Source organism: Gastrolobium bilobum, unplaced genomic scaffold (genome assembly GCF_033153095.1).
Source record: "Gastrolobium bilobum isolate Gb01-03AN ecotype WA unplaced genomic scaffold, APGP_CSIRO_Gbil_v1 utg17055, whole genome shotgun sequence".
Classification (NCBI taxonomy): domain Eukaryota; kingdom Viridiplantae; phylum Streptophyta; class Magnoliopsida; order Fabales; family Fabaceae; genus Gastrolobium; species Gastrolobium bilobum.
The window spans coordinates 51619-68752 of NW_026899394.1; the positions used below are offsets into that span (position 1 = coordinate 51619).

Below are 17134 nucleotides of genomic sequence, written 5' to 3' on the forward strand. Positions count from 1 at the left end.
TTGTAAGATGTTGTAAATATAACTTTTTTCAATAAATATATCTTATATAATCTATGGCACGATAATGTTGTCATATGTTTAACGTGAATCTTTTTTGGTACATAAGAATTTAAATTAGGAAAAAACATAATCTCTTCGAAGGTAAGAAAAAACTTGACTATACAAGAGCGGATCGACCAATTGTATAAGCCAATCCCAATTAGTGATTTATCGTGAATTTGAATCTAGACTAGCTAGACTCAACTTATAGTTGCAGCTTATGAATTTAAAGAAAACAAATTCAAGCGAGTTCACCTAAAATGCATATGAAAATTATTTGAAATTTTGCTTGGTAGATGCAAAAATAATATAAATAGCTTAGAAGTAACTATAATCCTGGATGATGTAACACAAAATATAGTCAACTCGGTTATGTAATGGTTATAAATTAATAGTGTAACTATTATATAACTAAGTTAATCACATTTCATATCACATCACCTATAAATATAATAAGGAATATGTTATTATGCCTATCTTTATTTTATCTATATTTGTCTATCACTTTCAACACCGTTAGATTACAATTTCATCTAATGGTGAAGATTTACAAGAGAAAATAAACTATTTTACTTCTTTTTCTCTCTCACTCTTTCTCTCTCCTCCTCTTTCTCTTTATGACATCATTCCTTCAAGATTCCACGGTGAAAAGGGCAAAAAATAAGAAGGAATTAAAAGAAAAAAGAATTAGCACACAAAGCAAAAAATCACTAAAAAAAACCTGTGATTGTTGATTGTCAAAAAAAATAAAAGTAATCTAACTCGTTGGCTTTTATCAGTTTTTTCTTTTTTTTAGTAAATTGTTGATTGCCAAAAAAAAAAAAAAAAAAAAAAAAACCTGCGATTGTTGATTACCAAAAAAATAAGGGTAATCTAACATGTGATTGTTGATTAACAAAAAACAAATCAGCCATTACCACAAAAGCTCCTTGATTGCCAAAAAAAAAAAAAAACTGTGATTTGTGATTACCAAAAAAATAATGGTAATCTAACTGTTGTTTTGCAGCAGGTGTATTTTTTTTTTGGGTAGATTGTTGATTGCATTTGGATGGAGTAGCTAGACATTCATGTTGCAATTACTAGACTGTCATTTGTTTCAAGTTCTGTTCAAACTAAATCATTGGTTTTCTATTTATAATTTTGTATTTGCTTCTTTAAATTTTCAAATTTGATGATTCCTGTATTTGATATAGTTGCCTCCTAACAAGCATGAACACGCAAGTTTTTGAAAAATTTGTGTGTCGGATACGTGTCCGACACGCTCCGACACGTTTTTCTGACACGCAGTCAACTTTTTTCGACACGCGGTCAACGTTCGGACACGCTCCGACACAATTTTTTTTTAATCTTAATTTTATTTTATTAACTAAATATAAAAGAAATAATTTATAAATTAATTTTTTTCTGTTATGAAATTTGACATGAAAAATTTAAAAAGTATAAAAAATTATTTATATTTATATTTATGTTATAAAATTTAAATATTTGATTGTTTATATGACTTATTATGGACTGTTACATGTATTAAATATAAATTATATTATATATATTAAAAATTTTATTTAATATCAAAACGTGTCCCAACGTGTCGAAATATAACATTTTTTAGAATTAACGTGTCGGCGTATCGTGTCGTGTCGTATCCCGTGTTTGTGTTCGTACATCATAGGTTGCCTCTTGGTGAAGCTCCTTGAACCTGAACCTGATTCACTCTTGTTTGGGTTTTGCTGATATGGTTGGTGTTTTAGGTTTGATTTTGCTTCATCCCTCACCGTTTTGATTTGGTAGTGATTTTGTGCTTTGTGGGTTAATTATTTTTTCTTTTAATTTCTTTCATTTTTGGCCTAATTCTTCTTCTAATGATCGATTCAACCTTTGATTAAAAAGAGATATCTTGGTTCTATTTTATCTCTTCAACATGTTTAGTAATGAGCATAGTGGCCCTATTGTTCTGGAAGAACCTATGGTTAGTTTTTTGGAAAATTTTCAAACGAACAATTTCAACGAAATATTTCCATTTCTTATTGTACTATGTTCAACTCTATGTATTCCTCTATCCGTAGAGTACATTGAATGTACAAAAATGGCTATAACAAAGTTTATGTTATTTGTATTAACAGCTACTCTAGGAGGAATATTTTTATGCGGCGCTAACGATTTAGCCAAGCTAGTATATGCAGTGAATCCCTCCGTTAAGTAGTCATGCATTACAATAGGAACGCTCAATTCCCTCGCAAATACAGCTCTTTTGATCATCTCTTCACATGTACCTGCAGTAGCATTCAAGTAATGCCTTTTGATTTCTCCTGTTTCGGCATGTGCTTTATAAATTGCTTCAGCACAAAATAAGAAACGGTCTCTCCAACACATAAACGGTTGAGAATTCACATTTTTATCATCTTTCGTAAAATTACACACAAATTTTCACTGTTGAATGAGATTATAATCTAACGAGGTTGAGGTGGGTAGACAAAAGTAATAAAAATAAGGGTTATATATATATATATATATATATATATATATATATATATGGGCAAGATATTCTTACACCAGTGTAAGAGTTAGAAGTCTTACACTCAATCTTGACCATTGATCCACTTGTATCCAATGACTCACATTACTAAAAAATTAAAGCCCTTAGATATAATTGGGATCAACGGACAAGATTGAGAGTGTAACTTATACTGGTGTAAAATGATCATGACCTATATATATATATATATATATATATATATATATATATATATATATAACATGTGTCCTCTTACTTTTTCCGTAATTAGAATCAAATATTCTTAATATAATGGGGTGTATTTCCATGTCCTCTTACTTTTCCCGTAATTAGAATAAAAAATTCTTAATATAATCGGGTGTATTTCCATAATTAATCAAAATTAGAATGTACCCCTGATGCGTGGCTAATGTGATGAGATGTGAAATTCTCATCCTTATCATTATCCGAAATACAAGCCAAGATGAGTTTGTCCCCAAAGCCGAAGAAGCCCTCTCTCTAGGACTGTCATCTGATCCACTCCCTCCTATTAAAGCCTCAAATCCGGAAGAAAGAGCATACGCTTAATTCAACTTCTCTTAACATTACAAGCCGAATCTTGCTCTAATCCTTCTTAGAAAATAGTCTTCTTTGCATTGTGGGCTTGGACTGACCCAAAACTCATGGGTAACAACCACTTCAGGTTTGCAGAGAAGACATACTTAAAATATATATGTATAAAATCATGGGCAACACCACTCCAGTTTTTTTTTAGAGAAGATAAATTATTCTATGCAAGATATAAAAAAGTAGGTGAGACTCAATTTTTTTTCTTTTCTTCTTTTAGTGTATTCTATCTCTTTTTTTATGTGTTGTATGGATAAATTATTTCACGCAACATGATAAAAATCAAACCTTATATATATCCATAAAAGACAACAACCAGCAAGAAAATAAGTGTACCAGTTGCATTTATAACTCCAAGAGCGTGTTTAAATTAATTTTTTTTAAGGTTAAAAGTTACTTTAAAATAAATTTTACATTTTTTAAATAAATTTAAAAGTTATTTGGTAATAATATAAAAAATTTAGCTTAAAAGTTATTTTAGTATTAAAACCAAAAATAATTATTTGGTAAAATAACATTCATAAGCTTTGCTTTTAATTAAAATTACCATAAAAGATATTAAAAAAACCTTTATTATTTAGATAAAAATAAATGTTAAATGAATGAAGGCATCGTCTTCTACGCTCCACGTCTCCATTACCGTTGAATTTGTAAACAAATAGATCAATGACCACCCTTTATAACTTTTAACTTGGGTAACAGGTTATTTCGCTGCAATTGTTTATTACAACTTGGTCCCTCAAAATAGTTTAGCATTTTGCAAAATTATCCCTAACTTATTCTGTCTTTCCTTTTCTAATTAAATTTTAAAAAAAATAAAAAATAAACAATAAAAAGTAAAAACAACCAAGAGTAGATAAAAACAAAAGGATGGATGGTGGTGCTTGAAGCTAGAATAGAAAGTTTCTATAGAAGGAGAAGAGGAAACGAGAGATTTTTATGTGATTATCTGACATCTTAGTTTTACGTAAGATCTCAAAGTTTTTATCGAAGCTAAGCAGTGTTTAAAAATTTGGCTCAGACATTGATCTAGTCGAGACTAGGGGTCACAGATTCAACCGTGAGGTTACATGATCATTTCGCTGACCCAATTTTATATATTAAAAAAATATAAATATATATTCTATATAAAAAATTCAAAAAAATTAAATCACCAATCATCAAAGATTCAAAATATACTTAACATAATTCTACTAATTACATCCACAAGTCAATATTACACAAGCTAGCGAAAGTATCAAAGTATAAAACACATATTTTAATAAAGTCGATGAAAAGTTATATCATCAAACTCTGGTCTTCCTTGTCCTTCTCACGCACCTACAACAGCATGTGGAGGAAGATCTCTTATCCAAGAGAGAAATGTGGACAAGAGGGAGCGACACAATGAATCAACGGTGGGAAGAGAACAATCAGCACGATGGAAAAGAGGGAGATAAGAAGACCCAAGATGATTGGAGGATCCACCACCACAGTAGAGGAGATCACCGAATCAGGGAGACTAGGTATAAGAGAGAAAATGAGAAGAGCATAAGAAGAGGCTAAGAAGAATGAAGATTTCAGATTTAGTTAAATCTAAGCAACAACGAATTTTTGTTTTTTTTTACACGCCAAATGATGTTTTTTCATATGTATTTTTTTTAAATGCAATGATCCTCTTTAACCCGAGAGTCACACGGGTCAGAATGCAGGGTCTAACTGTTGACCCCAACTCTCAGAAAAGGAAGTCAATGACCTGGCAAAATCGATCCAAGGTAGGACGGAGTTTTTAAACACTGCACTAAAGTATATCTTCATTAATGTCATGAAGACTATTATTTAGATTCACATTCTGACAGCATAACAGATACTTGGGCGTTCGTTAGCTGCCTTAGATTTTTTTTTTTTTTTTGGTACATTGCCAGGAGGTATCCCCATTCAACCTTCTCCGGGCACCATGCCCTCGGGGTACGACCCGTTTGGGCTAGCCCCTCATTGTAACAGTGGGTGCACTAAGCTTCGCAACCGGAGAAAGGATGAGACTAATCCCCCAACCGAAGAGTTTTGGCTTATCCTCTGACCCCCAAAGATTTTTCAAAAAACTGCTTGAGGCAGGATTTGATCCCTGCACCAAGCAATCCCTTGAGAGCTCAGCTGCCTTAGTTTTAGTAATATTGTCGAACGATAATTCTGTATTAATACGAGCTTTTAATTTTAGATCTAAAGATAGCGATAATTTCACATAATAAAGAGACATAACAGTTGATTGACCATTTTGCCCCTTTTTAAAATCAATTTGCCCATTTTGTCCCGTTTGACAAAATCCTAGTTCTTGGTAAATTGTTTACCTCTTCTTAAACAACATATTGCCCCCAAACCTTAATTCTTTGTAAGTCATTTATTCCAGTAAATTACACATTTACTTGAGTATGTGTGTCAAACTTTGGTTAAAGGAAAAGATTGGTATATAGTTTGAAAAGAGAGGCAAATTAGTATATAATTTGAAAAGAGAGGTAAAGTAACAATTTAATTAAAACAGGGCAAGATAGTGAATCAAACCAAATAACAACCACAGCTTAAGAAGAGAAAAATTTTGCTTGAGAAAATTTTTGTTTTTGGACTAAAGCAAAATTTTTCTTCTACCATACATAAATTCCAAATTGATTGATATGTTACTTGAAACCTGCCGTTGCTTGTTTAGGGGACTTCAGTTTCAATTTTCCTGCAGTTACTTAAGTAACTGTAATTCTTCATTCAATTGAACTTATTTGTTTGTGATACATCTTGAAAGAGACTATATTTACATACCGTAACAAACACAGGCCTTTATAGATTTGGATGTTTTCAATTTCAAACTAGCATCTGAAGATAGGTCAATATGATTCAAGTGGCACAAACAGTACCAAAGAAAAATCCAAACTTCTGAATACATCAGTTTAAAATTTGATCACTATGGACCTCTACTCTATATAATAAACCAGACATTCATAAATATGCTCTCTATAAGACTTATTTCACATGGAAGCCAATGCTGCCATATGATCTCTACCCATAAAACAGTAAATTAAAAAGAAAGCAACGCCCTAAGACCGTTGTGCTTTATTGTTTCTAAGCTCAAAGCATGAAATTACTAAATAGAATTACAGCTAACAATGCTGCAAATTTTAAGCGGTGTGAATAACACTAAGGTGAAGAAAAAAAATTACAGTATATAAATAGTTTCACTTCAAGTTCTGTGGCTGTTTGCTGTTAAACAAAATTGATTTAAGCTTTGCCATTGGCCAGTGATGCTCCAGCAGGGTTAAGCTCATCCCAAGCTTCAATCCAAGTGACCATAGCATCAGCCAGCTTGTCAAAGTAAGGATCTACCTTGGAAAGTTTTTCCTTGACTTCCTTTGCAAGCTCAATGTAGCACTTCTGGACAGTTGTTGCTTCTTTTGGAAGAACAATACTCTGGAAGAATGGGATAATGTCTTCTTGCCAGAATATGCCTTTGTACTCTTTCCTCAAGTTTACAAATGGGTTACTAGCCTTGCTGTGATAGATATAGGGAAGACCAGTCTTGATTCCCAGTCCCAAGTGATCACAGATTACCTAAACAATCATCATTAAAATATCTCAGTTGTTTTCATGCAATAATATTCATCTAAATATAAGTTTATAGGGTTTAATGTTTCTCGTACTGTAGGAAATAAAATTATCTCCTACACACACATAAAAGCGTGCAGGGCCCGTATGTACAAGATAATTTTATCTCTTACAACAGGAGAGACATTAAACCCAAGTTTACAACTATGAATTGTTTGCACAAAATTGGGATAAAAAAATGAAAAACAAAAGCCAAGAATGGACCTTGCAGCACCAGCCAGCCCACATATCATCGTAGCGTCCAATAGGCTGACCATCACCCATGAGACCAAAGTACATTGCTGCTCCTATAAGATCACGATCGAATGCCAAGTTCATTCCACACATGGGAAATAAAGTGCCTTTTGGTATGGTCAGAACAGCATCCACATACCTTAAAGCATAATAATAATCACAATATTCAGATCAGAATCAGACTTATACAAGTTAATAATTTTGAATTTTTCATAGGTTCGTAAGAGTACAAGTAGTACCTAGTGTTCCTTTCAAGAGGCTTCACAAGCTGAGTAGGAGCATCATAGTCAGGGATGTTAAGCCAAAGACCATGAGAAACTGCAGTTGGTACACCTTCACGGAGACTGAAGGGGTACCCACGAACAAAATCTGCACCTTCACGGAAAGGCTCATAGAGGGTATTGAAAAAGAAGGGTGTGGACGGGCAGAGAAGGTTTTTTATATGCTGCTCAAGTGCATTAATATTATGTCCGGATGGATCAGTAGCAACCTAAGCCACAAGAAAAAATTATAATCAGAATTAAATAATGAATCCTAAAATTTCAAATAAAAGAGTAACAAGTAATATACATCAATGAAATCATTGAATGTAAAACACAATATCAACAGTAGATAACTCTGTAGGACACTTCAGAATCCCATAAATTGCAAATGATTCAATCTATATTATATTATTGTTTATCAAATACAGATCTTTTTTTTTTGTGTGTGCGGATAAAACCACTATCTTGCCGGAGAGACAAACAGGTCCATGATTAAGGCTTTAAACCCCTCCCAAAGACAGAATTAGTGAGGATCAATCAAATACAGATACTAAATCTAACCATATTTACAATTTTTCAATCCAACACCGATGAAAAAGAGTGAAACGGATGAAAGATGAATAAACATCACGGACCAATATTGAAAGCTTTAGAAAAACATCACATCCTTGCAGACAAACTTATCATTACGCAAACAATTTTCAAGACAATGCCTCACTTCTAAATCACAAATTACATAGTGACAAACCGACATTTTGATCATAACATACTATAAAGCCTAAAACAAGATCTAATTCATGGTACGGCCAGGAATAACAGAAGCAGTATCACCAGTTACACTCACAATTCACAAACAATAATTCTAACGACAACATTGAAAATCAACAGAACAAGATCCAAAATTTACATGGCTTAGGAAGAGATCAGCTCTGCAAACCAAAATTCATAACCAAATTCAAAAAACACGTCAAGATCTAGCCAAACACAGAAAAGAAAAACCAACCCCAGATTGTAAATTTTGTATTTTTTTCAAAAAAGAGAGAAGATAAAGCAGTGATTGGAAAAACTCACAAAACAGTCATCATCAATGGTGTAGATGTATTTCTTCTTAGACACCATGTAACCAAAGCAGCGACATGCAGAGTCCTTGAAGGAGATGCAAGAAGCTTTAGGACCCAGAATCCTGTTGATATCATTGCGGTTATAGAGCTCATAATCAAAGCCATCAGGGACCTTGATGACCTTTGAAGGGTCACCATCTTGCACAATGATGAGATGGTACGGCTGAAAGAATGGCCTCCACATCTCGAGGAAATCGAGGTTCCTGATTGTGGGGATCACAATGTCAAGCTCATCCTTCAACAATGGCGTTGGTGATGTAGAAGCGTTAGCCATGGCAGAGAAGAGAAAAGAAAACGTGCGAGTTTCAGAGAGAAACACAGAGTGTGTGTTTTGTTTTGAAGATGAAAAAAGAGAGTGAGATGAGGAGGAGTATCTATAGGAATGTAATATAAATTGTGGCACGTGCGAGTCCGATGTTTCCGGCACGAGTGGTGGATTTTACAGAGATACGTGTCTGAATGTTTAAGGTAAGAAGACTCCTTCAACTTCAAACGTTGGTGGTGGTGAACGCTCAGCACAAATCAGAAATAAAGGCCAATCACATGGAAATAATAATTACGAAAAGAGAGGTTCATGTTTTTTTATTGTATTTTTTATTTTTATTTTCTGTTTTTGTGTTAGGGTTAATGCGTATTAATGGAAGGGAGATTTGTGAGAATCAAATTTTTGTGCGGATTTCCTTATTTTTTGTTTGAAAAAATATATTTAAAAGGATTTTATCCTTTTTATATGGAAATTTTTTTACGAATTTGATCCTCCGTCTCCCTCTATCTAAAATAGTATGGTAAATTAATAGCAGATTTATTTCACTATACTGTTGTTATTTTCTTTTATATGGAATGATCATCAGAATATATGATTTTTGATTAAGCAAAAAAATTTAATGTGTATACTTTTTAGTATCCTTATCTTGGGTAAAATGGAAATTAAATTTGACTAATAATGGAAATTATCTATGTGAGACTGAAATTTATTCTCCTTGTATTTTTTTTTAATTTTTTTTTTTTCGAATTTCTTCCCTAATTTATGGGAAACCTAATAAATTTTAGACTTATATAGAAAATTATATTTTAATATAAATAATTATCTTCTGGCGATTATAAAAAATATTTAATACATCAAAATTTAAAAGCAAATAAATATTTTTCATATTAGATTCATAATGTGATATTTTATATTAAAATATAATCTGATTTGATATTTTTAAATATTTGTATAATAATCGCATGGACACATTATAAGTTTAATTAAAATGGAAAATAATAAGAATATAGAGAAAAAAAATAAGAATCCACTAATTCTTTGATTTATCTTAAAAAATCCTAGTTCGGTGAAGAATATATAAAATTCTAAGATGGCTGCGTGGCTTTTCCGTTATTGTTTTATTTGTTGTTCTTCCTGTGGTAGAGTTCGTCAACGAAGAAAACTCTCTCATTCCTAATTTGTCTCTATAACGTAAATAAAATTTGAAGTACAATTAATCTCAAAGAGATATTATGTCATTTTCTTAGCTCAAAAATGTCTTTTTCCATCATAAGAAGAATCTTTGCATAATGACTTAGTCAAATTAGTAGTTACAAAAAGAGCCAACCTATTGAAACCTTTGAAAGTGATTTATCTCAAACTTAATTTATTTGTTGAATAGTTGTGTTTTCCTTTCATTTTCTTTTCAATTCAATGTGCACTACAAAGTACAAACTAGTCAGAATTGTTTGTGATGATTATGATTTCCCCCTTACGCGGCGAAGACTATTCTCAACTCTTGAATTTTTCTTTTTCCTTCGTCATTAGAAAAAGGTGAAGTGATTTAATTCAAGCCATAAAAGGGAGCTAACTGAGTAAAGCTATCCACACAATAGAAGTTACACAATATATGCGTGTTTAATTCATCTGTTCAAACATTTTCACTAAAACTATGCAATTTTGTATAATTGTAAATGTGACAATCCGTTACTAAAACTATACAACATTATTATAAATAAATGTTTTTAATGAACATTTACAATTGAGTAGTTTATAACCGTATTATTTAAATTTAAAAGCAGTTTCATCTGTCGATATACTTAATTTGTACTGAAGTTAGTCATAATTGCTTTAACCTTAAAAACAGAGAGAATTTCATATTATGATGAACTTTTTTCCTTTCTGAAAATTTTTGAGTATGTAATGGTTTGTCTTACAAATTTTGTATTAAATAAACACATTTTTATAGGTGTAGTCATGCAGGTGGTTAAGTGTTATAGTGAAACGAAGCATTACATTGCGTAAGTCTCACGTGCATCAAATCAAAATATTGCTTGAGACTCCCTGCGTGAGATTTATGAAGAAAAAATAATAGTAATAAAAGAGAAGTTTGTAATATGTAATTGATTTCCAAATAGAATAAAACAGAAGAACCTACAATATTCAAATTTCCAATACCATCACCATGGCACTATCCAGATTCCAAAGAACGGAGGTGACTTACAGATTCAAGTTTTGAGTCTTTTGATGCGGAGAGAATGGCGGAAAAGGGAATTGGAAAGCGTATGCAATTAGGGAGTTACACGTTCGTTCGCGTTCTTCTTTGCGTTAATTAGTGGAATGGGTTTGAAATGAAATTCTTAGATAACAATGCCTGCTATGCTTGCCCAATGTTGACTTTTATATATATATATATATATATATATATATATATATATATATATAATATTTTTTATTTTCATTTCATATTTCTTTAATTTTTTTAATCTCAAACTTAAATATATGTTAATATTCAATCAAATTTTCTTTAGTAACTTAATTTTGCTTCTATATATAACATTTACCATAAATAAAGTTTTTTTCTTTATTTTTTTAGCGGAGTACTAAGATATAAATTTTTTGGATATTACAAAAGCTTAGTAACGAATAAAATGGCTCTTTAACCTATTTGGGGGTTTTATCTCTTTAATTTTTCAATCTGGTATTTGATTCACGATATTTGTCCACAAGGTCGTGTTAAGTGATTCGTGAGAATCTAGCATCACTGAGTGTCGCGACCCTACCCCTGCGTCACTCACACATTCTTTTTTTTTTCTTTTTTCTTTTTCAATTGAGTGACTCCCCTTTCCCGCCGGCACTCATAGGATTGTGCCAAGTGGCACAATCTCTTTTATCTCATTACCGTAAAACTTCGAAAGACCATAATTTTTGATTTGGGTATCCAAATCAGATGATTTTTTTTATTTCACATAACTTTTTGATATCTACGCAATGACACCTCATTTAACATATTTTATCTTCCTTTAACATAGTTCAAATTTTTAACAACAGTTTCACATTTTTACAAATTCAAACTATGTTTGTGAGAGATAAAATATGTTAAATGAGATGTTATTGCATAGATTTCGAAAAGTTGTGTTAAATAAAAAATCACATAATTTGAATACCTAGGTCAAAAGATATGGTCTTCTGAAGCTTTACGGTAACGAGATTAAAGAGATTGTGCCACTTGGCACAATCCTATGAGTGCCGGAGGGGAATGAGCGTCACTCAATTGAAAAAGAAAAAAGAAAAAAAAAAGAATGTGTGAGTGATGCAGGGGTAGGGTCGCGGCACTCAATGACGCTAGATTCTTCAGCATCACTTAATGACCCTCATTGATAAATATCGTGAATCAAATGCCAGATTGAAAAATTAAAGGGCTAAAAACCCCAAATGGGTTAAAGAGCCCGAATAAATACTACCTAATAGCACACACACACACACACAAAATTGACCCGGCGGGCCATCCCACCTCCAACTCGTTTTGATCCGCAACTCGACGGGATGGGTTGAGGCGGGTTGGTAGATTGAGATGTATAACCCAACTCGATTCGTTTTGGCGGGTTAACCCGTCTGGTTCAACTCATATTGCCACCTCTATCATAAATAATCATGCTTTAATATTTTCATGACTAAAATATCTTCTCTTGTTAAAGCCCTAGCCATGATACTTTGCTTCACAAAATCATGAGTTCCTCTCTTCCCTTTCACGATGCCTTTACTGGGTTCGTCTCTAATTCACGTCGTTTTGCTCTGATGACCCCAATGCCATGATCGTCATGTTTCAACATTGAATCGACAACCACGATCACTGTTTCACATCACTTTCCTTTCATGTTCTCGCTCCGGTGGTTTGAGAACAAAATTTGTTTGAGAATGGTCAAATTTGTTTGGAAAATTTGGGTTTGATCTCCAATGTCATGATTTGATCCTTTTGTGACATATCAATTTTTTTTAAAAACTCATCAAATGTTAGTTTTGTAAAATCAGTCCACATTCATAGAAATCATTGACAATCAACCAAATATGTAATTAGTAAACTTAAGCCAACATGCCTTGAATATTTTGACCTACCAAATAACTTTTTGATAATATTTCTGAAAAATTCATTTTCGCAATATATTCACAAAAATCATAATTTTTAGAAGAAAAAATGTTTCTCCTCTATCACTCCAACATGCCCTTTATTTCAAGTTCAAAGTCACTCCAAAAATATATATAAATAAAGGGTGCATCGGATATCCTATTACAGGATATCTTGCAACTCATTTTTAACTATGTACTTCCGAGAATACATAATTATAATATTAAAATTATTATTTTTTAATTGTATACTCTCAAAAATACATAATTAAAAAATAATTGCATAAATTAATAATATCATTTCACATGATTCTTATATTTCCAATAAAAGTTATGCTAACATGTAAAGGATGACTCTACTTGAAGATACCTAAGTCAAACAATAAAAGATAAAGATTATTTGCAATTATTATGAACAGTATGGCCTGTTTTTTTAGAATGGGGCTTTCTGAAAAGACGATTCCATTTTCTAATATTTTAAGGGATAAGTTCATTGTTTTTTTTTTTTTTTGGGTACAATAAAAGGGGCAAAGCAAAAGCACAACAGAAAAGAATAGAAGAAAGGACATCAAGCAGGCCCTAATGCAACTACTAGCAGTAACCCTAAATGCAGAGTACCCAGCACTTTCCCTTCACATTTTTATTATAGGGGTTTGCATTCATAATGCAATATGACATAAAAATGTTTTTTACACACACAATATTTTGTGGAGTTCGTACTTTTTGAAATAAAAAAAAAAACTTAAGACACGCAAAACGAAACTCTATAACATTACACAATCACTTTTCCTACAACATAACTCTTATAAAGCCTTTCATTGTAATAGTTTAATCCTCCTTATATGAATCATTTGAGATCCAAAGATGGTTTATAGTAACTAGTAAGCACCCAGTATGCTTAGTTATAATAATCACATGTCGGTATACCCAACAAGAACATCTTGATCACCTCCTAAGAACTAGTTAAACTATGCAAATTGAAACTTAAAATAATATATAAAGAGGGGATTCAGTCATTTTTTTTTTCATTTATGTGCTTGACAATTGGCATATGATTTATGCACTAGCTAGCTTAATCATCTCCATAATAAAAATGAAATTCTAGCGTTGAACTTGTTTTCTTTTTTTTTTTCCTTTTTTTGGAGATATTTAAATTAGTTTATCGTTTTGCGATTAGTCCGATTTAGAGTGAATTTCAAGATTAAGACTTTAAATCACTTCAAAGACGGTATGGAAAGAATCAAAGATATACTTTTATCTCCACATACTCAGTTATCTAACACCAACTTAACTACCATTATTTGGTGTTGAACTTGTTTTCTTTCTTCGACAATGTTAGCTCAACTTCATATACATTTGGTGGGAATTGCTTCTGCATAGACGTGAGAAGTTGGGAGAAAGCATATTAGCCACTTATTAGGTTAGGCGATTTGTGATGTGAGTCCAAGTGGCATTTAGGCCACTGACCACCCAACCCGTCCACTAACTTAGAATGATGATTTAGCCTAACCACACACACAAATACACTGGTTTCATTCCACAAGCATCCTTTGGAGTTGAAGACCAAGTCTCAAAGCCCAACTTAGGAACAAGAGTAAATGGGTCAATCCACTTTCAGTATGTAGCAGAAGTAAAATTAAACTTGTGTACCCCAAAAAAAAACATGGTTACAAAGCCCATAGACTTTTTACCGCATATAGATTTAGGATAGCAAAAATAAAATGAATTGAAGCATCTTTTAAACTTATAAAAAAGCGAAAATGTTTTGTCATTTAAGTTATGTTTTTTTTATTTCTTTATAACTATGTATTCTGAGGAGTATATAATTATAATATTAACGTTGTACTTTTTGTTTACTTTCCGCGTCAGCCGATAGTTTTTGAAAAAAGAAAAAAAAAGTACAACTTTAATATTATAACTATGTATTTTTCGAAGTATATAGTTATAAACAAGGAAGCACGAACACATTTCTTTTCAAAAAAATGTGTGTCGGACATCAACACGTGTCCAACATGCAATTCACGCTCCAACACGTTTTCCGATACACGGTCAACATTTTTTGACACGTTTTTTTATTTTTTATCCAAATTTAATTTTAATTTATCATTTTAACTAAACATGAAAATTAATTTATAAATCAAATATTTTATGTCGTAGAATTTGACATGAAAATTAATTTATAAATCAAATATTTTATGTCGTAGAATTTGACATGAAAAACTAACAAGGCATGAAAAAATATTTTTGCTTTACATTTATGTTATGAAATTTGAATATTTGATTAGTTATATGACTTATTATAAGTTGCTATATGTATTAATGTAAACTATATTATATATATTAAAACGGTTCATTTTTTCTGCAATAAATGTAGATAAATTATTTGCATTGAGCCCAAATGACATCAATTTGGGATGAAAATTAAGGTATTTTTGTAATTATATTTTATTTCAAGGTTATAATAGTCGTTGTTATTATAATTTTTTAACCTAAAATGATGTCATTTTGTGAATGAATATAGATAACTTTTCTGCATTTACTGTTGAAACATTAAAACCATATTAAAAATATTATTTAATATCAAAATATGTTCTAATGTATCGAAATTTAACATTTTTTAGAATTAATGAGTCGGTGTGTTGCTTCGTGTCGCGTCCCGGTGTCCTTTGTTGGTGTCGGTACAACATAAATTATAAGGGGGTAAAATAACATAACTTAAGTCCTTTAAAAGGCAAATTATTTTCCCTATAAAAAAATGTTAAAATAGTTAACGATACTTGACTAACAAACTATTTGTTAACTAATTGCTCATTTGGTTTAACTTACTGTCATTCAAAAAATCATAATATTAACAAATGACGGTAGCTCAGTTGACACATAGGAGCTGAGCAGTAGGGGTGAGAGCATGTGTTCTATCCTCTTTATTATCATCTTTGGGAAGGGTTTAAAACCTTAATTTTGGAACCTCCCCGAATCGGACTAATCGCAAAGCGTTGAATCAATTGGAATATTTTTAAAATAAAATAAAATAAAAAATCATAATATTTCAAAGTTTAGCCATTTCATAAAAACACAAATTCACTAGTCAAGAGTTAATCATCAAAATTCATATTCAAAGTTATCGATTAAGCCACAGCAAAATAAAAATAAAAATTATCGATTAAAATTTAGTCTGAGGCTATCAGGAGTGAACATGACAACCATCCTTCTCTCAGGGTGTCCTTTTTTTATAGAGATTTTCTTTTACTTTCATGCTTAAGAAGAGTTCATTGAAAAAAGTATATTTAATAATACAATTTATTTCTATTTTCATTAAGAGAAATATATATTAACAAATAATATATTCAATAAATAAAATATATTTAATTCTAATAATTTTTTTTATAATATATGCATTTAATAAAAAGCGTATCTAAGAAACTAAAAAAAAAAATTAAAAAATTGCTTTTTTACTTTTGTCTATTTACATTTTTGTGATACCGATTCATTTTTCAAATAAAATTAAAGGCTATAATGCTATATTACTCTTCCGCAACGAGAATAATTGTCTTCTGGTGGGCCCTATTATTTCTTAAGGGGCATGAGAATTCATGAGTCTACAGGAAAAAAAATTACTGTATAACCTTTGAAATAAATATTTTAGGAAACCCAAAGTCCTTTTACAGATAATTCATGTTTAGCTTTAACTTTTACTATTAAGTCATGTGTATTCTAGCTCAATACTGTTTCCCGTGCGGTTTTGAATTCTGATGCAAGTGTTTTGGTAATCAACTTAATTCCTTTTCTCTTTATCCAATTTCTCCCTTATAACATTAATTGTGTTGCTTTCATGTAACTATCCATCACATGTATCATATAAGAGTTTTATAAAAGTTATGTGGTAGGAAAAGTGATTGTGTAGTGTTATAGAGATTCGTTTTGCGTGCCGTAATTTTTTTTTTTTTTCAAAAAGTGTGAACCCCACAAAATATTGTGTGTAAAAAAATTTATTGTGTCATATTAAATAACAAATGCAAACCCCATCATATAATATCAATTATCACCACTCACTTTCCTCTCCCCTTCCTTTCCCTCTACACTTTTCATGAAAATAAACGGCTTAATATCTAATGTAAGATTATGAATCCAAAAATAACATGAAACTGTTATTACTTTTTAACATTAATTGTAAGAAAAAGTACCATGATTATCTTATCCAAACACAAAAAACTGATCCCCAGTCCTGACTATTGAATTGATGTGCAGGCTTAGACGAGGTATGAGCTTGGAGTCTCAGCCCAAACTATATAGGCCTATGGGGGCCATGTTCTCAAAGTGGGGAATGGGGATCATTTGAAAGCGAAAGGAGCATCCTAGAGGGTGG

General features: G+C 31.5%; 1 protein-coding gene across 1 annotated transcript; it reads right to left on the reverse strand.

Annotated features, from left to right (window-relative positions):
• Window positions 1–5982: 5982 nt before the first annotated feature.
• On the reverse strand, window positions 5983–8754 carry LOC133290184 (probable UDP-arabinopyranose mutase 2). The gene is made up of 4 exons (XM_061488239.1): window positions 8353–8754; window positions 7258–7508; window positions 6989–7157; window positions 5983–6730 (listed from the first exon to the last, which is right to left on the reverse strand). The coding sequence occupies exons 1-4, from the start codon at window positions 8674–8676 to the stop codon at window positions 6401–6403; spliced, it is 1074 nt and encodes a 357-aa protein (XP_061344223.1). The 5' UTR covers window positions 8677–8754; the 3' UTR covers window positions 5983–6400.
• Between the last annotated feature and the right edge of the window lie 8380 nt (window positions 8755–17134).